The following is a 23262-nucleotide window of genomic DNA, read 5'->3' as shown; positions in this document are numbered from 1 at the left end:
GCTTGCGACTTACGCGATCCGGCGACCGCAGCTTTTAATCTGGACCGTTGAACAAGAGTACCCCAGGTAGAATCCCTCGCTGCTCTTTATTTTTAACTGAAAAATAGTAGTCCTTTTTGTTGCAATCTTTTTTTCCTTATTGCGGCTGCTTAATTTTGAAAAATTATTTAAAACTCATTTGGTTTGAAAGAAAAAATATTGAAATATTTTTTAAAAAATTGATCTTTGAGAATATAGTGTCCGAAAAAAAATAATTTTGACATATTTGATTTATTATGAAAAAATGTTATATTTCAAACTAGCTTATATTTGGTTAACCATCTAATTCAAAAGAGGTTATGTAAAATATTTATTATATTTTAAATAAAATAAAAAAATTTATTCATAATTTTTTATAAAGTAAGGATAGTTTTAAAAAAATTTCAATTTTCAAAGGTAGAAAAATAGTTTTTTCATAGCTGTTTTTTTTCCAATGGAATTTTTTTAAAAAAAAACTCCATTCAAATAAAAAGTTTACTGCATTTTTTTTTTTTACACGAACCAAACAAATTCATAAAAACAGGTGTCGTTTTTTTTAAATTTTGTAGGCAGTTATTGGTCCCACCGCGGATAAACCATTATGGGACTCGTGTTGCGTGGCAGGTTTGATTGTAACAGCAAAGCCTACTGCATTTTTTTTCCGTTGATTTTTTGTTTTTAACACGAACCAAACAAATTCATAAGAATAGGTGTCCTTTTTTAAAAAATAATTGTATACGGTTATTGGTCCCACCGCGTATAAACTATTATGGGACTCCTGTTGCGTGGCAGGTTTGATTGTAACAGCAAAAAATTATTTAAAATAGCTTTCAAAATAAAAGGTTTCCTTTTTCGGTGGATTTTTTTTTTTACACCAATGAATAGACGTCCCTTTTTGGGATATGGAGTGCATCTGATGGCTTGGAAGCAGATTTGCCTTCCTACTAGTGAGGGTGGTCTAGGGGTGCAGTCCCTCATAGAGAGGCGCGAGACATTCATTGCTCGGCACGTAGCTCGATTTATGTTAAAGCCACATGGCCTCTGGAGTCAGGTGATGGCAGTCAGATATGGTCGAGGGGTTTCAGAGGTGGCACGGAGGGGTCGTCGAGTCTCTTTCATGTGGCACGAGATCGGGAGGTACCTGCCGATAGTGCCAGCACACACCAGGTGTTTGATTGGCGATGGCCGGAATATTGACGTGACCAACGATCCGTAGGTGGATACCCTTCCCCTGAGGTGCTGGCCGTCCATGGTTGATACAAAGACAGTAGAGGGGTTACGAGTGTGCGACCTCCTAGCATCAGGAGGAGCAAAGTGGGACGAGGACAGACTCCGGCTTTTGTTTGGGGTACACTTAGCTGTGAGGATTCGGTCCCTTGCGTTACCAGAATGTGGGGGGCCAGATGTCAGGATGTGGGGCACCTCGAGTTGGGCCACTGTTAAAATGGGAGATCTCTCCTATGTTATTCAGTCGGAGCACGAGCCGGGGCCGGATTGCACTTGAATCTGGAGGTCCGAACTCCACTCGAGGGTAGCCCTCTTCTTATGGAAGGTGTTCTGAGACCGCCTTCCGACGAGATCAGTGCTGAGCAGGCGTGGCTGGGGGATCCCTGCAAAGTGCGGGACGTGTGGAGCTGAGAAGTCGGTGGACCACGTGCTTTTCCAGTGTACATGGGTGAGGTCGATCTGGCAATGGACAGGAATCCCGTAGGGGGCTTGGAGTGCGCGGCTACAGTTCCTTAGGGTGATACGGCAGTGGCTAGCTAGTTCGCAGACTTGTGAGGAAGGCATCAGAGTGACTTGCACAGCACATCAGATCTGGCTGGTAAGGAATGTTCGTAGCGCAAGGTGTCACCGAGGTTTGTTGCAGAGCTTGCTCAAGCACAGGTCATAGAGATCAAGCCCATCCTTTATTCAGATAGACATTTGACAGCTCGGGACACCTGGGGTTCCCCCTGCTCCGGCAGCTCCTCAGACAGTGTTTTTCACCTGGGAGCCCCCACCCCCCGAGCTTCCTCAAGGTCAATTTCGATGGGTCGGTGCTGGATGGCGGTACGTGGGGGCAGTGCAGGCTTTATCATACGGGGCCCGCACTTCAGGGTAGTGGCCGCCGGTGGCCGCCGGTGGCTGACACATCGGTTCCGGGAGCAGAGCTGCGAGCAGCCTGGGCAGGTCTTCGACATGCGCGGGTGGTGTTGCAAGCCAGCTCGATTATTCTGGAGGGCGACTCGGCCACGGTTCTCGGGTGGATTCAGAGGGGGTCGAGGGGTGAGAGCACAGACCACCCCTTGATCCGCGACATAGTGATGATGATGAGAGATGGAAGGGCCATCCAGGCCAAGCATGTATTTAGAAAGGCCAATGGAGGCGGCCGAGTGGGTGGCTGCCTACGCGGCCCCCACTCAGAGTACTTCTTTTGGTCGGGGAAAGGGGAGCTGCCATTGACACTCCGCGAGTTGTTGTATTTTAACCTTATTGGGTGTATTCATACACGCACTGTATGAAGCACCCGCTTTAAGCAAAAAAAAAAAAAAAAAAAGAAGCAAATGTTGGATTAGAGTATTATACTATTATTACTATCTGGTAATAAAATAGAGATAATAAATGGAATAGAAGGAGAGGCAACCGTTATTGTTAAATTACCAGGTACTTGGTTTTTATGCAACCAATATTGTTAGCAACTCTCTGTCATTGTTAGGTAGAATTATATCAGTTTTTTTCTTGCAGCAAATAATTGGAAAAAAGTGAATAGTAAAAATACATTACCAAGCTGTGCTTGGTGAGAGTTTTGCAGGAGTGTTTTCCGAAAAATTTATGAACGAGTTTGTTTTCGAGAGTCGAAATTACAGCTTTTTCTCAAATTTGGGATGAAGATTTAGCACTGGAACTTTGATATAAATTTTTTGGTTGAGTTCTACCTTCCTGAAAGATGTTGGTTACTTTGAAATTGTAAATATTATTATTGAAGTTTTGTGAAACAAATATATTTGGAAAGTGTAGGTGCCATTGAGTATCTTTTCAATAATAGATAGAAGAGAAAATTTGTTGAATTTTGCGTCTATTGCAAGATTATGTATTTGAACACTAACTAACTGCCGAGCCAACTTTTCAAATATGAAAAATTTTGTAAATGCCAGTTTCATCTTCAAGTTGCATTTAATTTACATCTTCCAACGTTGAAAATATAACAAATACTATTATTTAATAAAAATGACTTTATTTGTTTTCAGTAAATCAAATGATATAATAAAAATAAATCATGATTTTATGATGGCACTAAAGATTGATCATTACCACATTAATTGTACTAATAAGTGTCGCCGAAAATCTTTACCACGGATCTGCAATTGTAACATGATCTGTACCACCAGCCATAGAACGTGTCAATCGATCTTAGATTCGTTTTATATATAAATTTTATCCTCCAAAAGGAAAAGAAATAAAATAATTTAAAAAATTTGTATAAATACATGATCGAGCATACTTAATTTTCATATTATACTTGAGAGTCATGCGGATCTAATTCTAGTAATTCTTTGATTGTTTTTCAGCTGGCAAACACTTCTTGCTAAGGGTTAACAAAGTTTTTTATGTCAGTCCTATAAACATAATTGGAGGAATTGTTATTTTGATCTTGTAAATGAATTTATGAGCATATTTAGACCGTAATGTCTAATAATTGATATGTATCAGAATATAGGATCATAAAGTTCAGTGTCATTATTTGCTTTAGTACTCTTCAATTTTCGAGATTTGTACATTTATGTAATATTTTGACACAGAAGATGTTGATAAGCAAGGTTTTTCTATATATACAAAATAAGTAGAATACTTTAGTGATGATAATTTCAAGTTCACAATAAAACATATCATGGAAAAAAAAATACTTCTATATGTTCGTACGATCAAGCCCGTCAACAACCTTCTTCCTCTTCAGAAAAAAAAAAACCCTCGAATGCATGAAAAAGCATCAACTTATATAATTAGAACAATCTTCCTCCTTTTATCAATGTTTTTTCTCCATTTACTCTTTGCTGCAGCCCGTAAGCATAAGGTTTTCTCATGATAACATGCTGCCTTATGGTTGAACATCTATGTGAATAACTTTTATATTTAATATCATTTCTAAAACCATCTTCACCAAATAGAAATAAAATTAAATACTACATAATCGTAAAGCCAGGATATAAGCCACTAATACATTTCAATCATTCTATTTTGTGTTCCATAACAAGATTACATTGACGATCTACCCAATACAAATAACCAACAATCAAGCATGCTATTTTATGACATAAATGAGTTTTCAAAGAAGAGAAATAAAAAACTAACATTTTCACAAAAATAAAATTTCTTTATTTTATAAGAGTATATTTTATATATATATTAAAAATAAATGACCAATCAAATATAAGTTTTTCTAAAATATACTATTTTTATGATTAATTAAATATATAAATTTTTTTTTTTAGCAATCATATATTTAGATAGAAAAAATATTTGAGTCAAGAAAAATCCTTCCGGCAACCAACGTGATACGTGGGCATGCTTGGCAGGATCGCTACCATCCAAGCCTGAATAAGAAAGATTTCCGGGCAACCTGCGACAAATTTAGTGAGAATACTTTTATATAAGTTCCCGTCCAAATCAAACGGTCGGAATGGAAGTGATGCACATCTCCAGGCTGATCGACGATCAGGATAACTCCCTAGGCGGCGCCACGCGTCCGCGCTCGGGAAAAGGGTCCACCGCCACAAGACCACCTCCTGTAAACCAGACGCTCGCTCACCTTCGACCTCCGCGCTCGATCCCTAGCAGGCCTTCCGCTCTCTCCTTCGTCTCCGACGCCGACGTGAGCTTTTACCCTAAGCCCCTTCGATCACTTCAGACCGAAGCCCTAGGGTACCGTTTCCTTTTTCTCTATAATCTTTCTCCGGTTCCGGCACAGATTGGCTTCCTTTTTTGATCTTCCTGGGTTTTGCGCTCGATTTTTAGGGTGCCTTAGGCTTCGATTTTTTTACGTGGTTTTGTGATGTTCAGTCCTTATTTTGACTCTCTTTCCCTATCTTCTTGGGGTTTTCCTGTAAATATTCGTTTTATTCTTTGTTTTTTTTCCTGATTTTAGGGTAGGGTTTTAGACTAATGCTTGGTAGGTTCTTGTTTTTTCGAATACAATGTAAAGATGAGATTTGATATGAGGATTTTCGTCTTGGCATTCTTGATGGGTTATTTTTCCTTCTGTGTTTGCTGTCTTTATTATTATTATTTAAATGCTTCCAATTTAAACGCTTTCTCAAGATCTTCTCAGGTTTTACGAGTAAAGAACCTAATATTCTGTCATTTATGTTCTCTATTTTCGAGTAATTTGTTCTTTCATGAGCATCTAGGGTTTTAGAGTATGAGTTTTGCATGCTACGATGACATGCTGTTATCTTGACGAATCCTATGTTGAGATGAGTAGATAACCTGAGGTTTTCTTGTCAAGATATCCTTTGAGTTTTCTGTATTGTTTCCTCCTATCTTTGTTTTCTTATTTTCTTTTAATTTTTTCTGGTTGCAGGAAATATGAGCAGACGAGCCAGCCGAACCGTCTATGTGGGAAACCTGCCAGGAGATATTCGAGAGAGAGAGGTCGAGGATCTGTTTTACAAGGTCTGAGATTTTCACTGCTCATGGTTACTTGTTCTGTAAAATCTGATAACGTTATGAGATCCATAAATTAGGTTTGCAAGGCTGAGATTAGGTTTTCTGAAGAGGGATCTATGTTATTCACGCCATTTTTCTCACTTGCTCTCCATAGAGTTATCTGATAGATCCTGTAAGGTGCAATTAGAGATGAATTAGGAGAATTTGATAAATAATGTCTTTAAATTAGGCAATTTGTTATGTAAAATATAATGATTTCATGAGATTCATTTGTTGGGTTTGACTAGTTGAAATTATCTTTTTTGAAAATGATCTATGTTATCCATGCCGTTTTTCTCATTCACTTTCCATGGATTTATGTGATAAACCGTTTTTGGGATCTGATACACTTGCATTCTGTTTGAATGCTGGGAATCTTTGAAAAAAGGAGGCAATTTAAAGTCCATGTCTTGGAAAACCAGTTATCTTTACACACTGTTATATTATTTAGGATTTCTCATGAAAATACATTCATAAACATAGATCAGGAATGTCAATTAATGCCACTAAATGAGTAGCATAAGTTTGAAATTTTTATTTTAGTCTGAAATCACCTTCTTAACCTCCACTTCAGACAGGATCAAGATTTTTAAGATTAACCTGATGCTACCTTCACTAACGAAAATTCATGTCGATATTGCATCAGTGCTTGATCTTTGATGCTTGTGACTTAAGACTTTTGGATACCTAGGCACCACACAATAATATTCTGGGTCACTTGGATTGTGTGATGTCATGATTTCATCAAGAAGTGTCAGCACTTTGCCATGGCCTTTTGGATTGTTCTGCTAAAATGTATTTCAAAGCATCCAAACCCCCCGTATTTGTACCCTTATCAATGCATTATAGGACAGTGAAGAGACACGCCAGTAAACCCATATATAATTAGCTTTGAGATGTAAATTGCATTCTTAAAAAGTAGCTATTGGGTAATGATTTGTGTGCATTATTATATGCCATTACCAAGTTCAGATGATTACATTTATACCAGACACATTATGTATCGAGTTTGCAATTTACTGTAATTCCTGCAAGGATTATGTCTGTGGTTATATGTGATAAAGGCAATTCTGCTAAAGTTGATTACAATTTTGTCAAAAAGAAAGTTTGGGTAAGATCATCAAGGTTTGACAGGGTTTCAAATTATTGTATTCATTGATGTCTTGGAAAGTACAATATAAGTTATTGATGCATACACATGTGCACATGTTTATTGTGCGATAACTTGATGAATGATAATTATTTAAGTTAAAAATATCCAGAGTATTTTACATCTAAAATTACGTGATGAAGTCCCCCCCCCCCCTCCCCCCCGCGAAAAAAGGAGAGAGAAAAGTTGAATGCATGGAAAGTTGTATAAGCACCTAGAGCTTGTATTTTTGGTGAAACATCTCTAGTTATATAACTACTGCTGCAAGAGAAAATCTCAGTTGAGAATAAATTTCAAAACAACGAGCTATTAGACATGAGATAGTATGTTAATCTAAATCCTCTGGTTCACCTCAAAGTCAATGTGATCCCATGTGAATTTTCCTTAAAAAATGGATAGAGTTTGGATGGAATAATCGGATGAAAAGTAGAGCTGTAAAATTGGGGAGTAAAGTTCTATCACAAGGATGAATTACATCTAGTGTGAAAATGGTACAATTTTTATTCAAAGCTTCAACATTCTCCAAATGAAAATATTTCTTGAGGGTGTCTAGGAACCAGCATGGAGAAAGACATCGAACTTGATTTTTGGTCCTTTTAAAATTTAAAAGCCTCCTTGCTCTTTGTTAAGCTTAAAGCAACCATTGATGCAGAGTCTTCTTATGCCATGCCAGATTGACCACTTCGATGGGAAAATAAACAAAATAACAGAGGACATAATCAATTACTTTATTAGTCCTCAGAATCATATAGTTTTAGAACTTCTTGAAGTTCGAGTATTTTATGATCTGTCTGGGTAAGACCTTAGTTTGTGCTGTTATTTTTTTTTTTGTTAAATTCTTAAAATCAAAGATTAGTTGCATGCATTTCTTCCACCTTTTGTTCTTATGTGAATATAGTAGTAATTGGTGGTTAAAATCTAATTACTCACATATAGTAGTGAATATGCAATTTAATGAATAAGAAAATGCTTGAAAGGGTGACTGCTTGAGTAGATTGATGGGCGATTCCTTCTTGCCTTTTTGAAGGAACCATTTGGTGCCTAAAGACAAGCCTTTTCTAGGAAGGTCTTAGTACTGGGAAGAGTTGAAGCGACTTAAGAGATAAGACTCCAAAAGAAGTAACTGTTATGGACAGGACCATAGCCTACCACAACCTTTTATTCATTGTGCCATGTTCTCAGATTTGCTTCTCATTGTCCAATCTGTTCTTCATTCTGCCTGGGTCTCTATCATCTCCACAAAAGGATTACTGGCTGTTGTGTTTCTTTTCCCATATACATTGAGTGCACTTCTCAAAGGTGTGAGTAGCTTTGAGCTGGGGAGCTGGGAATGTGTGGTCTTCCGTCACTCAAAGATGAGATTCTTATGTTGCCAGAAGTAAAATGAGACAAAGTTGGATGCCACATGAAGCTAGACTCAGAAGCTTTCACGTTATATTCATATATTTGCACCGACCTTTTATCTAATTATTAAATAAATTAGAAAATATGGAATGTATTAAGTATTTACTTGCTCTGATAAATGATGTCATTATTCAGGAGTGCTAACATAGATCCTCAGATTAGAGTCTCGATGAACTTCGATTTTCTTAGGTTTAAGTGTACATAGCTTTGAAAATCTCTTTGCAGAATCTGTTGGTGACTTGTTATTGCCATTAATGAAGGGATTTAAAAAGCTGACCTAACGATCAACGATGTTCATTTAGAAATGGATACCAAAGTAAATAGGTGAATAATTTCTTTTAACTGTTATTTCATTATGGTTTCAGATTTGTTGATTATTTGATATGCTCTGTTGTTGCAGTATGGACCCATTGTTGATATTGATCTGAAGAATCCTCCAAGGCCTCCGGGTTATGCATTCATTGAGGTAATGCTATCTCATTTTGAAATACATTGTTAAAATGTGCAATGTTAAGAATATGGGCGTGTTGTGTTGTGTAGTTGCAGCCTTTTCTGTTCGCACATCCAGATAACAAAAAATAATTGGGCTGTTGTCAGAATGATGTATTTACTATGTATAAGTTGGTTTTTGTCATGGGAACTTAGTATGTTTCAAGGCTTATACTACATGACACTTTCATTTCTTGCAGTTTGAAGATGCTCGTGATGCTGAACATGCTATTCGTGGTCGTGATGGTTACAATTTTGATGGTCACAGATTACGGGTATCATATTTGGCAAATACTGATATGTTATTAACAGACTTTTCTGTGGCTAAGATTTCCTTCACCTTGTTTCGTCTTTAATGCAGGTGGAATTTCCACACGGTGGAAGAGGCTATTCTTTTTCTGTGGACCGTTACAGCAGTTATAGTCGTGGCGGAGTCTCGAGGCGGTCCGCATACTGCGGTATGTGGTTAAATATGTAGTGTTATTTGCTCCTTTTTTAGCATTTCTTGGATGATACATGCATTTTTTTAAACTTTCTAATATATATATAACCATGCAGTGCTGGTTACTGGTTTACCTTCTTCTGCCTCATGGCAAGACCTGAAGGTAGATTTCAAATGGCATGTGCAATTTCACCTTATTTTTCATCTCTCATCTTGAATATGCTTACTTTAAGTTTTTACCCATTGACTAGGACCACATGCGTCGTGCTGGTGATGTCTGTTTCTCCGAAGTGTTTCGTGATGGTGGAGGTAAGCTGCTGATTCTCCTTTACTTTTGCCCTGGGTCTGTTTCTTATTCTAATTGTTACATGCTACATTTGTTAGGGTGATGTTTTCTGAATTGGCATAGTATTAGGTTCTCTGACTGCATATGATGCTTGCTATTTACATTTGAATACTGATACATGCATGCAGTCATCTTTCACTAAATATAGATATACTATAAAATTATTGGCTTCCTTTCTTCTTGATATATGATAGCTGACACCAGAGTGGGATGACTTATGATCTAGGGAATGTGGTCTAATTTCCAGGCAGGACAGTCAGCTCACATTGTGATCATAATATTATATTTTTCGATATTTTGTTTCTAAAGGAAGTTGGTGAAATGTGTGATATTTTTTAAGGACTTGCCCTGTAGCATTCTTGGATTCTTGTTTACAACCTGGAATATTTAATAAAATCCAGAAAAATTCACTTTGCAGTCTTGATAATCATTTGATTAGTTTTTAAGGTATGAAATTAATTAACATGAGAGTAACTGATAAAACTCAAATGAACTTTTATGTTCCTATGGATTTTTTATCATTTCTTCTGAATTTTACTCAAATTGGTGCTTGCTAGTTTTGCATCTTTATATTTCTGCCAGCTACTTTTTCAGAAAAAAATATCAAGCCATATGAGTGCAGTCTTACAATACTTGACTTTTTCCCTTGTCTATAGCTGGAAGGCATTTTCATGTATGCGAGTAGCTTACTAGCTTAAATATGCAAACTTTAACATTGAAATTAATCCTCTGGAATTCAATGTTTCTTGTTGGATGGTTGCATGAAGTTACTGGATTTAGAACACAATGAACCTCATATATTAGCTTGCTGGTTAATATTATGTTACAAATTAATGATGTTACATCTGTCAACATTTTTTTTTTGGCTTGTTGAGATGACTTGAATGAATGTCATCAGACAGTGGTTTTTATCAGTATGTCTGCATAGTGACCATAATCATACTGACTACCTTTTAGTGATCCTATATTTCCCATTTCATGAAGATGATTGATCTATCTGGCTGATTTGGCCTTTTTAACTGTTGGTACTTATATAGGTCGGTTTGAGCAAATACAAACTAATCAGAGATATCATTTGAGTGCCTCATTTGAGTCATGAGATATATTTTTGGCTTGCTATATTGACATCTACATCAGCATGTAAAGTTTTTCTATCATTTTAACATCCTAATAAGAAGAGAGAAGAGGGGGGGGGGGATGATATGAGGGAGAGGAGAACAGATGAAGGAAGGTCTTTAAACAAGGAAAGAAATAAATATATAGATAATGTGCATGCAGAAAATACCAATGCTATACTAATTGTTGCCTGATATCTTGATGAGCTCAATTTGCTAGTCCATAAGTATCTCAAAGTAATCACTGCAATAAGGTTGTGTACATTCCATGCAATTTTATTTATTTTCTTTTGCTGTCTTTACTAATATTTGTTTGATTTTATAAATTGCATGTATGTTATCAACTGATTTACAGTATATTGATTGGTGTTGGCATTGTCTACCAGTCATGACTAGACTTCAGACTTGTCTTAGAAGCCTATTTGCTTACAGTAAGACTTTATGCTGTGCGCCTTAGCCACCTGAATCTGGATGAGGTCAATGTTTTTCTCAGTCGTAGATGGGTACTTTATCAATACTGGTCGGTGCAGTACAGTAATCCTTGTACCAATACATGGTAAGCTGTTGGAGTCGACACAAACACCTATTCCATCTGTTGGAGTGGGGGAATACTAAGTCCCACATACTATACTAGGTTGGCATTGTGTGCAATTTACTGGGTACTTTGGCACTTAAAAACCTGAATATGGCGTAGTGGAGAACTATAATTTTTTTTTTGGTTGAGGATGATGAGAGACATCCTAATAAATAATTTAAATATTCTATAAAAGCGAACAATTATGCTTTTTCTTGAGAGGAGGCGCAAAATCCCCATATTTGGTTGGAACTTGAAGCAGGTTTCTTGTATCAACACAAGATATTTCACTAACCTGTCCATTTGGCACCATCTTTTACATATATATGTTACATGCATATATAAATATATGTTATATCTATATATATTTATATATAGACATGTTATATACATTTATGCATTATAATATAAATATTTATATTTTGTGTATATATACATAGTGTGTGTGCATCTAGTGTGTCTATATTTCACTAACTTGCCCAGTTGACACTGTCTTTTACATATATATGATCTGCACATATATAAATATATGTTACATATAAAATATATTTATATATAGATATATGGGACATTTATGTATATATATACATTTATGTGTTATAATATAATATTTATATTATGTGTATATACATAGCATGTGTATCTACGTATACATATATATATACATATATCTGTGGTATCTCTCTCTCTCTCTCTCTATCTATCTATCAATCTATCTATCTAACTATATGTTATTCATGTATCCATATATGTTCATTTATAGGGATGGATTAGGCTTCTCCGAAGAGGAGAGGGTGTGTACACCTTTCAGGTTGAAAATCAATAATCAAGAATTTAAATTGAAGATCCACTCCATTGATCATTATCTATACTCCTAGAAATGCCTAGAAACCAAAAATCACGTGTTCTGACAGACTCTAACCTATGCATCAAGTGGGTGCAAAAATGTATGGTTAAAATGATATTAGACGATGTGTTGCTATGATCGAAACATCAAACTCTAATATTTTTTAATATATACATGTTTTAGCATATGAATAAGGTGGATTCTCAATATAAATGCTGTATCTTGTTTTTCAGCATGCTATGACAATGAAAACCATCAATTTTATGTCTGCTTAATATGTAGGTTAGGGACCGCAAAACACATGATTTTTTGTTTCTAGGCATTTTAGTCATATAGATCATGCTCAACGGTGCAGACTTTTGATTTGTGTGCTTGATTACTGATATTGGACCTCAGAGGATTAGATACGCTCTCCTCTTAAGAGGAGACTACCCCATAGAGATATTTGATATGTGAATGAAAGAAGTCAAAAAACTGAATGCTGTATTCATAATTGAAAGAAGTCTGATTTTATGTACTAGTCAAAGTGGATGTTGCATTCATAACTGAATGTTGCATTCAGACTATATGTGCTTTGAAGTTTCACGTTAAATTTGGAAACTGAAACCTAAGGCTATGTCTAGATGTTGGTCAAGTGGTGGGTACTAGGAAGTTATCTATTTTTTTGGGTAAATAGGAAATTATCTGTTTAACCAGCCAACAACACCCAACAATACTCAAAAAGTGGTAGTCAAAGGCTCAAAAGGGTACTTAACCAGGGTAACTTTATCCTATAAACAATAGGGGCATCAACCAAACAGTGAATAACTTTATTTGCTAGTTAGTGGGTGAATAAACATGGTTAAATCTACTACGGGGTGATTCGCCATTTGGCATCCATACACAGCCTAAATGATTTGTTTTTGACCCAATGAGTTTGAGGCTAATTTCAATGAAAACTAAGATGTGGGGCTCACTCAATATATTTCTTAGCTACCTATGCTAGCCTTTTTTCTCATTTTATCATTCATTTTGTTTTGTTCTCTTTGCAGCAATACCTTCCTCACAAAAAATAAAGGAGAACAAAGTTTCTGGTGTAGGCTTACCTATTTTAAGACTTGAACATCGGGGCATTTTTATTGTCTTTTGTTAAATTGTCATTAAGCAATAAAATGATATATTATATATTTAACATCACATATATATGTTTGTGTGTGTGTGTGTATATTTAAAATTCTAACTGTCATAATATGAAACTAGTGAAGCAATACATCTAAAGGTTCGGAAGAATGTGAATTTCCTTCAAAAGGTCATGTAATTTCTTCTGGACTTGGTTTATTTTCCATATTTTAAAATTCAGTTGAGGATAATTTACTGTTATGTAGTTGCAAATGAAGATTATCAAAACTAAATCTGCAACCATTGGAACTGCAAAAATTTGAATTCATTTGGCCAGCTGAAGCCAAAACTGATTTTCAAACCTTGGTTATTTTATATATCCTTCAGTACAAATCTTAAAGAATTCCCTTAATACATCTATTATTGAACCATGACTTGCAAGAGAGAGAAGGAAAGAATCTAAGCTTATTTTTGTGTCCAAATAGAAAGAAATTATTGACACTTCTAGTTTTTGAGATTTCCTTTATTTCTATTCAACAATTAGTGTTATGCATTGTTTTCCATCTTTTACTATTAAGTGACTTATTTATATATTTTTTTTATTGCTTCGCTGAAATATGATCATTGCTTGTTGCAATGGTAAATGGCTTGGGCTTACAAGCACAATTGCATGGGTTCTAATCCCAAGGCAACAATATTGTGCAAGAAAAATGTCAAAGATTAGGTTTGTTCTTGGTTTGCCCCTCGTAGTAGGGATGTGCACGAGTTAGGTCGGGTCGGTTTGGAGCTAAACCCGAAACTAACCGATTTAAACCGTTTTCCTAAAACTGAAATCGAACCCGAGCCAACCATTTGAAATTGACCCAAAAAATTTGGTTCTGTTCAGTTTATTGGGTTGATATTCACTGGGCTGGGCTAAGTCTAAACATAAAATTTTTTTATATAGGGTGGTTATGCAACGGACTGGACTAAATGGGCTAGGCTTAGTCTAAAAATAAAAATTCTAAAAAATAAAATTATATATATATATATATATATATATATATATATATATATATATATATATATATATAGACACATATGGGTCGGGTCGAGTCAGATCGGTTGGAATTGGTTTTCTAAAAACTCAAACTGAAACTGAACTGAATTTTGTAGGTTCAAGACTTTAAAACTGAAACCAAACTGAATTTAAAAAAAAATGATGTAAACTAAACCGAAGAGACCAGTTCGGGTTGGGTTCGTGGTTCGGCTGGTTTTTTACACACCCCTACATTGCAGGACCTTAGATTATCGGAATCATAAATGTGCAATGGCCCTTTTTTGTGCTTCAATATGTATTAGTGTACTATGTGGCACAGAGTAAGCCATAGCCTCATCAAGATGTGGATTCTGTTTGGTAATTAATTAAGGATTCTTTATGTTCTTGAATAATGAAAATTCAAATTTTGAGTTGCAAAATTAAAATTTGAGTTTTAACTACGCTTGCAAACTTTGCTATGATTTGAGTTCTGTGGATATAAATGTGCTTGTCTTATGCTAATCTGTCTGGATTCAAATTTAAATTTATTGATTCCTTAATTGTACATCAAATTGATATGCTGCTATAGACCAAATGACCGAAGAATCCTTACTATCCCTTTCCCCTTTCCTTTCTCCTCTCTTATTTTACCTGCTGTAAGGGAAATGCCTGAGGTCTTTACCTTCGGAACTAATAATTGTATTGAAATGAATATATAGTAATTGCTCCAATGTGTGTTTGCAGGCACTACAGGCATTGTAGACTATACAAACTATGATGACATGAAATATGCAGTATGTTTCTAATCAGTTATATCTTGAAAATTTCATTTAAATTTATATTGTTTGTTAGGTAACATAAGAACCTGAACATCTAAAATTTTGTTTGTCTTTAACCTCCATGCAGATCAGGAAACTTGATGACTCTGAATTCCGGAATGCATTTTCTCGGGCATATATAAGGGTATCACACACGCACATACCCTTTGTAGCCCTTTTTCCTTCTCATCAGATGGCCTTTTCTCATGCAATACTGTTCTGGTGATATAGGTCAGGGAATATGATCGGAGGCGAAGCCTATCTAGGAGCCGCAGCCGTTCCTACTCCAGAAGCAGAAGCCCTAGCTGGAGTCGCAATTATAGCCAAAGCTGGAGCCACAGCCGAAGGTATGGTGCAGATTTTCTTGTCATAGATACTTTGTGTAAATGGATAATCCTTAAGTTTGAGTGAATTTATTGTGCAGCAAGACTTCGAGAGGAAGGCCAGCATATCGCTCGTTTTCTAGATCTCAATCAAGATCTGTTTCATCTTGCTCTGATTCAGGATCGAGGGGGCGCTCTCTGTCAGGGTATGCCTTTGTTTAGTCCGTACTGTCTATTCATGCCTCTGTGGATGTGGGTTTGAGACATTTTAAAAAATTGGTTATTGAAGCACGGAATCTCTAAATTCTGGATTGGCCATCCCTTTCTCTGTGCTTGTTATTTTACCTTGTTGATATGCAAATTTATCTATTTTGTCCTGCTTGCTATTTTTGGCTTTTCTTGATTACAAACAATGAGTTTTCAGACCTTATAGTTTATCTTTTTTTTTCGTCTTAAATGTTATTTCATTCTTTCCTTAATGATAAACAGTGAGTTATCAGAAGTTATGGTCCAAAATGTTGGTGTACTGCTATTCTCATGTCTCTGTTATCTTGTTTCTAAGCATTGTTCAGAGTGCATTTCGGGAGAACAATTAAAATATTTGTTGGGATGAAAGCTTGGTGCAAGAACATTGAAGGTGGCTCTTAGAAGGAATATTTATGGCAAGTAAGGGTTCATAATGCTGAGCCCAAATGGTTGGAGGAGTCCTCAATGGTTATTGTTATGCGTTGATCAAGTTTGCAATGCTTTAAGCTAGTTAGTTAGCCAATCATAGGATAACTTTAAAAGTATTTATTGTGCAGATGGAGAACCTTAAGTTATTACCTTGATTCTGATTCACGTCCTGCACGTGTGATTTGTGAAGGATGAGGAGTTCTACATTACTTCTTCCCTAGAACTTACATTCGACTTAGATATTAGGTTTTGTGTTAACTGTATAGGAGTTACATGCTTCATTCCTTTGGGTAAGGATGATAACTTTCTTCAGAACAGAACCTGCATAAAGGTAATGGATAAGCACTTGTCAAAGCTTGATCGAGTGTTATGTTCTTACAATATCAAATGGTTGCCCCAATTTTGAACCTTTGACACTTCCATATAATTTATGTCTTATGAAATCTTCGCAGCAGAACATAATATTACAGTAGTCCTTCCATTTTATTTTTCCAAACCTTGCTAAGAAGGAGCTTAGTCACTGGCTAGAACCTAACAAAGCTAGATTTTCCTTTTTCTTGTTTAAATAAGTTTAGTGAGATGACTGTCTTTTCTATTGAATGCGACATTTTCAGTGAGATGTGAGGATCCTTTGGAGGTTGTTTTTTTATGGGCTGAGAGAAGATGAGATGGCATAAGATAGTTGATAGCCCTGTTGTATTGTGTGTAACTCTGAAGTATTTTGAATGAACCTCAAGTTGATAATAAATTCTATATTATGCTTGGAAAGGATTCATTAAATAAATTTTGGATAGTTCTAACTTTGTAGAATTTTTGAATCTCCTCTTCAATGGTTTGCCAAGATAAGTACAAAGCTACAGTTCACTCAGTTAAGTTTTGAGGAACAATGTTGGTGTCATTTTTTTTCAGCAATTCATAATGCTGATATCTTACAATATAAAATGGAGTGGTAGGTTATTTATTTATTTTAGTATGCTGTAAAGGGGAATAATAAGAACCCCTTGAAATGTACTTATGATTTGTCCACATCAACCCAAGACGGACAACTATCAAGCTATCTCTTGCAAGGAGAGTTTATAGGGTTATTGTATTACCACTTGGCTTCTGTTTCTATTATTAGTTCGGGAAATGCTACTTGCTTAGCCTATTATTACCTTTTCTTGACCAAACAATATTTTGAAACATTCATTTTGCAACTCTGGTTATGGAGGGGGAAGAAGATGAGACCAAATTACTGTTCCAAGTGCTATCAATGCCTTTGTTTGGAGGGGGAAGAAGATAAATTGATGCACAAGACACAGATGAAGACATGGGATCATGATGTGGGATAGTCAAAAATGTGATGTGAAAGGTGTTGTTGATTTTGATGCTAGAATACATGGAGATGGGCAACTCAATTTGACTGATGAGAGCATATGATAAACGTTCCACATTTTTGAAGGATGTTCTTCATTTTGTTCTTTAGATGCAGCCTGTTTGGAGGTGGCTTTGGCATCCTATCTTCCCTGTTTGTTGAGGCCTGGTTTGGCTGAACCTGATCGAATGTATTTCGAGGGATTGTTGTGGTTGGGGTTGGTAGAGTAAGCGAACAACTAGCAAGATTAATTGTTGGTATTTTTCTAATGCAATTATTTATATATGGGGTTGTATAGATGTTATATACATCAGGATGCCTATTCTTATTTAAGAGGGGAGCATGTGGATGGTTAGAAAAAAATACCCTACGAATAGTGTTGTAAACCTTAGATGAACCAAGTTGACACTAATCAAGTCAAGCTGGCGAAAGGCCTGCTTGAGCGCCTTTGGATTAATCCGGAGTTCAAGTTGGTTGGCACTGTTCAGCCTCTGAATATGGAGAGAGATGTCCTTCTGCAGCCACCGTAGCTCTCTACCAACTTTGCCCACACCTTTGGCCATGCTACTGCTGCTATTGCTTGCTGCTTTTGCATCCCTTTTGCTGGTAGCTTCCTTCTACCTTCCAATACGTTGTGCCTTTGGAGAGGGAAAAGGAGGTTTCTTTCTAGCCCTAGAAAGAGGAATTGAGAAGGACAATCAGGGAAAATGAGTAAGACTGACTGGCTACTGTTAGTTTATGTCAACATTGATGCAGGCTAGACCTTATAATCTTGGGCAATATTAGTGGGATCTGACCCAAATTATCAGTTCCACACTTCATAATGTGACTGAACTCGTTAATTTGGCTGGATACTGCTCTAGGGGCTTGCTTTTCTGCACTTGGACGATGATCGTGTTGTTGATTCAAAATGACTTGAGACATTTACCTCTTGAGGCTTTCATGCATGTAGAGCTGCGCACTCTACATGATGCCACCCACTCTCTACTTGATACATCAGACAACAGATGGTGGAAATAACCTCCGAATTTCATGTATCTTATTTGCAAGGATAGCTAGTCGAAAAATGACATATTGCCTAGTTTTTGGGATTTTCTTTTTGATGTTGGTCCAAGTAGTAGTTTAGCAGTTGTTCGCTTTGGCACATCAGCTGGTAATCATATTGAGATATCAAGACAAATGAATGATGATATACTTGTGAATTTGGATTGTTATACGTCAAAAGTCCACACTTCTTGTCATGTCTCTGTCCAATGTCGTAAAGGCCGCTCTGTGTGCTTGTTTATGTGCTTGATTATGTGCAATATTGAAGTGCTCAGGGGCTTGCTCTGTGGCGAGGAAGCCCCTGAGCACCTCAATAGTCCCCAGGCGAGGTGAGGTGAGTTTGCCAAGATGATGCCTAGCAAGCCCCCCCCAGACAAAGTGAGGAGTTTGGCAAGCGCCTCTCCAATGTCTTAAGAAATTCAGTTATTTACTTTTTGGTATATGTTTTAGAAACATCAACCATGTTTGGGAAAGTGGTATTTGCTATCATATTTGAATTTTGAAGTTATTAAAGGCTGTCTAGTGGTTTATTTTTGCCAACTTTAATTATTTGAAAAGATGATATAGGAAGTGACATTTAGATGTGATTTTTAAAAGATGCGAAACACGATATCTAATGTACAAGACAGTTTAATTTTTGATATTGAAACTTGATGCTTGAATTATTTTCAGATACATATAATATTTATTTCTAATACATTTTTTGAACTTTTTTGAATTAGTGCCTTGCTTTTATGAGGCAAGTGCCTTTTTGTTGCCCAATACCTTGGGTGATATAAGTTTTCTCTAGTCTTATTGGCACCTTTTGCTTTCGACCACCTTGGCTCTATGTTACTCAAATGATGCATGAAAATTTTGGTTTGCTTCATTGAGCAGTGCTATTAAGGATATGGATGATTTTTGCATAACCCACATGTAGCCACTATTTGTGTCTCATTTATCAATAAATATGAAAGGGTTTTGGTAGTTCGATCCCTGATTTTCTACACTTTTCTTGCCTTCTTTCCTCATTTTCTTCAAATGTATAATGCCGTAACATTTTGCATTGAAATTATGCATGAATTGTCATTGATACTTTGGTGTACAGGGTCAACTATTTCAATATTTTTTTGGTGGAATGTAACTCTTGATGGTTATTTATGAGTATCATGTGACTGTTATGCGCCCCCATGCTTCCAATTTTACAGGAAAATATAATTCTCTCAACTATCTTAGGCAAGATTCTAGCTTTGCACTCATGAATTGTTTGCGTCTCATTTTTTCTAGATTTCTTGCTTTCAGACTTATGCATGTCCTCTGTTCTCTCTGTGTTTTCACTCTGCATTCTTAACTATATGTTTCTGGTTGAGTTTGCACACACCCCCCCCCCCCCCCCGGGGGGGGGGGGGGGGTTAGAGTGTCTATCCATGATAAAGAACATTCCAAGCTTCCTAATACCGTTTTTGAAAGCTCCCTTGTTTGTTTTCTAGATACGGGCTTATGCGGCGATCTGGGGATTGCATAGTAGGGACTTGATGGGATACTGCAAGTGCCTAGTCTTTTGGTGATGTATGCTGTTCTATAAATTGAGAAAAGTCTTGGAAACCTGACTTTTTTAAATACCACATGTTATATGGCATTTGGCTAGTACCCATTGGAGTTGAGTGGGACTGAATGGATGGGTTGCAATTTAGAGCTGGATTACTCAGAACTAAGTGGAAATGGGACTTGCCAAACAGTGGTAGAAAGATTCATCATTTCTTCTCCAAGTTCACCTCACTTGTAGGAGTTGCGCTCAGGAGCCTGGATATGGATTTTGGTGGTACGGATAGAAAAGTATTTCTTCACTTCTTGTATGTTATAGTAGATTCTTTTATTTTCTCCATAGGTTTTTGCTGTCTGGTAGCTGGCAGTTATAGTCTTCCTTGATTACGGCTGCTGTCTTCGACATCCATCCAGTGTAGTTTCTCCATTTACAATGATTTGAAGAATGAAGAGAATGGTCTATTTTCCTGTGCTGCTAAAGTTATTTGAGTATCTCTTCTGTGAATATGGTACTGTGACGTGGAAGAGGTGTTGAGGCTTTTGGATCAAGTTGAAAAAGCAACTTAATGGATATTGTGGATTTTGAATTCAGTTGTTTCTGAAACTTTTGCAGATCACAATCAAGATCCAGATCACCAATTGCTTCAGTAAGTTTTATCCTACATTAGCATTCCATTGTTTCCTCCTCTTCCTCCTTGTTGATCCACTGGAATGTAATGTGCAGCCCCCGCGGGACAAACGAGTGAGCAAAAGGCCAAGGAGGCAGAGCCCGAGCTGGAGCTTATCGCGTTCTATATCTCCTGCTGTATGAGCCTACTCACCTGCTCATTTGTTCCTTGGTCATATACAACATTGTGATCTTGATTTGTTTTGTTTTGTTTTGTTTTTTTCGGGGAGCAGATGTCTGATCGTAGCTGGTCTGTTGATTCTCGAGACCTTTAAGGAGGAAAAGTAACTGCCTGAGCTGAATAGGTGCAAAAATTTACAGAATACTCGAAATACTCATAAGACATTTGGTTATTGCTGTTAGAAATGATCTTAAATGTTGTAAATTATTTGTGGAGTTGATTGCAGGACATGATGCTGTTTGTGTGCTAAAAATGCTTCTTTTCTGTTTACCGGTTGATACTCAAAATACTCAAGACATTTGGTTACTGCTGTTAGAAATGATCTTAAATGTTGTGAACTATTTGTGGAGTTGATTGCAGGACATGATGCTGTTTGTGTGCTAAAAATGCATATTTTCTGTTTATCTGTTTATCGGTTGATACTCAAAATACTCAAGACATTTGGTTATTGCTGTTAGAAATGATCTTAAATGTTGTAAACTATTTGTAGAGTTGATTGCAGGACATGATGCTGTTTGTGCGCCAAAAATACATCTTTTCTGTTTACCGGTTGATACTCTGAAATACTCAAAAGACATTTGGTTATTGCTTTTAGAAATGATCTTAAATGTTGTAAACTATTTGTAGAGTTGAATTGCAGGACATGATGCTGTTTGTGTGCTAAAAATGCATCTTTTCTGTTTACCGGTTGATATTCCGGGTATTGATGCTGTAGTTGGTAGGATCTTATCATCCTTATACATTGCAGTAAGTTTACTCTTGAAGCTGCCTTTTATTAATTAGTAAGGTGGGTAACTAATGCATATTGTTTGACATGCTTGCAACTTAGAATCCACGTGTATAATCCTGAAGTTTGTGTAAATGAGGTTTGAATTCAGCAAAAGGAAATTTGACTTCCTTTACAAATTGCGCGAGACTCCGAGGGGCGCGGAACCTCAGACTGCCTTTGGCGTATGGATGGCCGGCAACTTCCTGAGGCGCGATGGCATTGGTCTGCCGTAAGCTTTGCCTAAAATCTCGAAGCCAATCCAGATTTTTTAGGTTCTCCAATCCCCATGGATGGAGAGAGAGAGAATATCAGGAGATTTTGGCATGAACTTCAAGATTCTACCTTTACTAGAAGATTTGTGGTTTGAGTAGAATCCAAAACCCTCTACAAGATGCTCCCTCAAACAGCTGACTGATTCGGTTGGTATCTAACCTTTCTCCCTTCGGGAAGAGAAGATCGTAAACCCAAAGGCCGTTCATGGCTTTGTCATTGTTCATAGTCGATATGAGGCTCATCGAGAGTGAGTCCACCTAAGGGTTTTTCACCACATCTATATTTCGTTCATTACCGATCAGTCACTTGGAGTTAGCGAAGGCAGTGGGCACATATATGCAGATCTCTTGTCAAAGATAAGAATATCTCTGGCTACTCTGAAATGCCCCATCAATTTGTGCCAGGCCGTATTGGGTTGTCATCGCCTGACTCTAAAAATACTGTAGCTCGAACAAATTTTACCGCATGTCGAGCAATCACATCTCTTACCTCATTAGAAGACTCTCTACCTTTAGACTTTTCTCGCAGGTTAGTTGACAGGTTGTTTTCTAAGCTAGCAGATGCATATCGTGACTGCCACTATAGGATCCCCAGAGAAAATTTCGAAGAAGCCGCTCAATTCTTATCAGCATAGTCTTTGGAACTTTAGTGTTGGATATGAGGTATGCAGACATGGAGTTCAGGACTGACCTGATCGGTGTCAATTTGCTTATCATGGATAACGAGGCCGCCCCTCTAACCCTCCGACCGCTTTTGGATATGCTGTAACAAGCTGAAGCATTTTGTCACCCGCAGCCTTCTCCCTGTGTTGGGGGCGCCCAAGTAGCTCCAAGGTCCATCGTGCTTCTTTATGCCAAGAAACCCTCTGATCTTCTGCCTCACCCACAACTCCATCTTCGGACTAACACAATAGTAGACTTGTGAATATTCACTCTATATCTTGATGCCTCATAGTAGTCCTCCAATACCTCTCTGAGGGCCAATGCATCCATCGTTCTCGTCCTGACCAGGAGGAGGCAGTCGTTTGTAAAAAGGAGGTGAGAGATCGGTTGGGCATTGGGGGTTGGAACATAAGCGTCCAACTCCTGCTCCCGACAAGCAGTTCGCAGGGCGCGAGAAAGCACATCAGCATAGATAATGAATAAATAAGGAGACAAAGGACAACCCTGGTAAAGCCCGATAGTGGAACGAAAGAAAGGTGGCAATGTCCTATTGACCTGGATGGAGGACGGCTCCTCCATACAGCCTAGAACTCAGGCAATTTAGGTCTCATGGAAACCAAAGCTCTCTAATGCACGCGTGAGGAATGACGCGTTCGCAAAAATGCTTTCGCGAAACTAATCTCCCAAGTATAGGAGAATCGTACAAGTAGTAAATTCTCGGGAGTCCGAGGTCGAATCCTCGTGGAACTAGGGCTGTCAACGAGCCGAGCCGAGCCCGAGCCACAG

At 37.2% G+C, this 23262-nt stretch overlaps 1 protein-coding gene across 3 annotated transcripts; it reads left to right on the top strand.

Moving 5' to 3' along the window:
- The first annotated feature begins 4773 nt into the window (after positions 1-4773).
- LOC103719722 (serine/arginine-rich splicing factor SR30-like) lies at positions 4774-21319 on the top strand. 3 transcript variants are annotated; one of them, XM_008809096.3, is made up of 15 exons: positions 4774-4920; positions 5579-5670; positions 8658-8723; positions 8947-9021; positions 9108-9204; positions 9305-9351; positions 9440-9497; positions 14931-14980; positions 15093-15149; positions 15236-15351; positions 15429-15533; positions 20538-20571; positions 20649-20729; positions 20825-20896; positions 20999-21319. In XM_008809096.3, exons 2-14 carry the CDS (start codon positions 5584-5586, stop codon positions 20864-20866), a joined length of 915 nt encoding a protein of 304 aa, XP_008807318.1. In that variant the 5' UTR covers positions 4774-4920; positions 5579-5583; the 3' UTR covers positions 20867-20896; positions 20999-21319. The 3 variants fall into 3 exon arrangements, 1 of the variants encoding a protein (XP_008807318.1); XR_005507931.1 differs by having other exon boundaries at positions 19870-20571; positions 20825-21319; XR_005507932.1 differs by lacking the exons at positions 20825-20896; positions 20999-21319 and adding an exon at positions 19870-20201 and having other exon boundaries at positions 20649-20735.
- Positions 21320-23262: the final 1943 nt, after the last annotated feature.

Source organism: Phoenix dactylifera, unplaced genomic scaffold, assembly GCF_009389715.1.
Source record: "Phoenix dactylifera cultivar Barhee BC4 unplaced genomic scaffold, palm_55x_up_171113_PBpolish2nd_filt_p 000311F, whole genome shotgun sequence".
Lineage (NCBI taxonomy): Eukaryota > Viridiplantae > Streptophyta > Magnoliopsida > Arecales > Arecaceae > Phoenix > Phoenix dactylifera.
This window is presented reverse-complemented; position numbering and strand designations above follow the sequence as displayed.

What these genes read in the sequence shown, in the direction of transcription:
- LOC103719722 (XM_008809096.3), top strand. Translation starts at nt 5,584, where the DNA reads ATGAGCAGACGAGCCAGCCGAACCGTCTATGTGGGAAACCTGCCAGGA. An exon ending in TTGATGGTCACAGATTACGG is followed by an intron (nt 9,022 to 9,107) that starts GTATCATATTTG and finishes TCTTTAATGCAG; the next exon opens with GTGGAATTTCCACACGGTGG. An exon ending in CCAGATCACCAATTGCTTCA is followed by an intron (nt 20,572 to 20,648) that starts GTAAGTTTTATC and finishes TGTAATGTGCAG; the next exon opens with CCCCCGCGGGACAAACGAGT.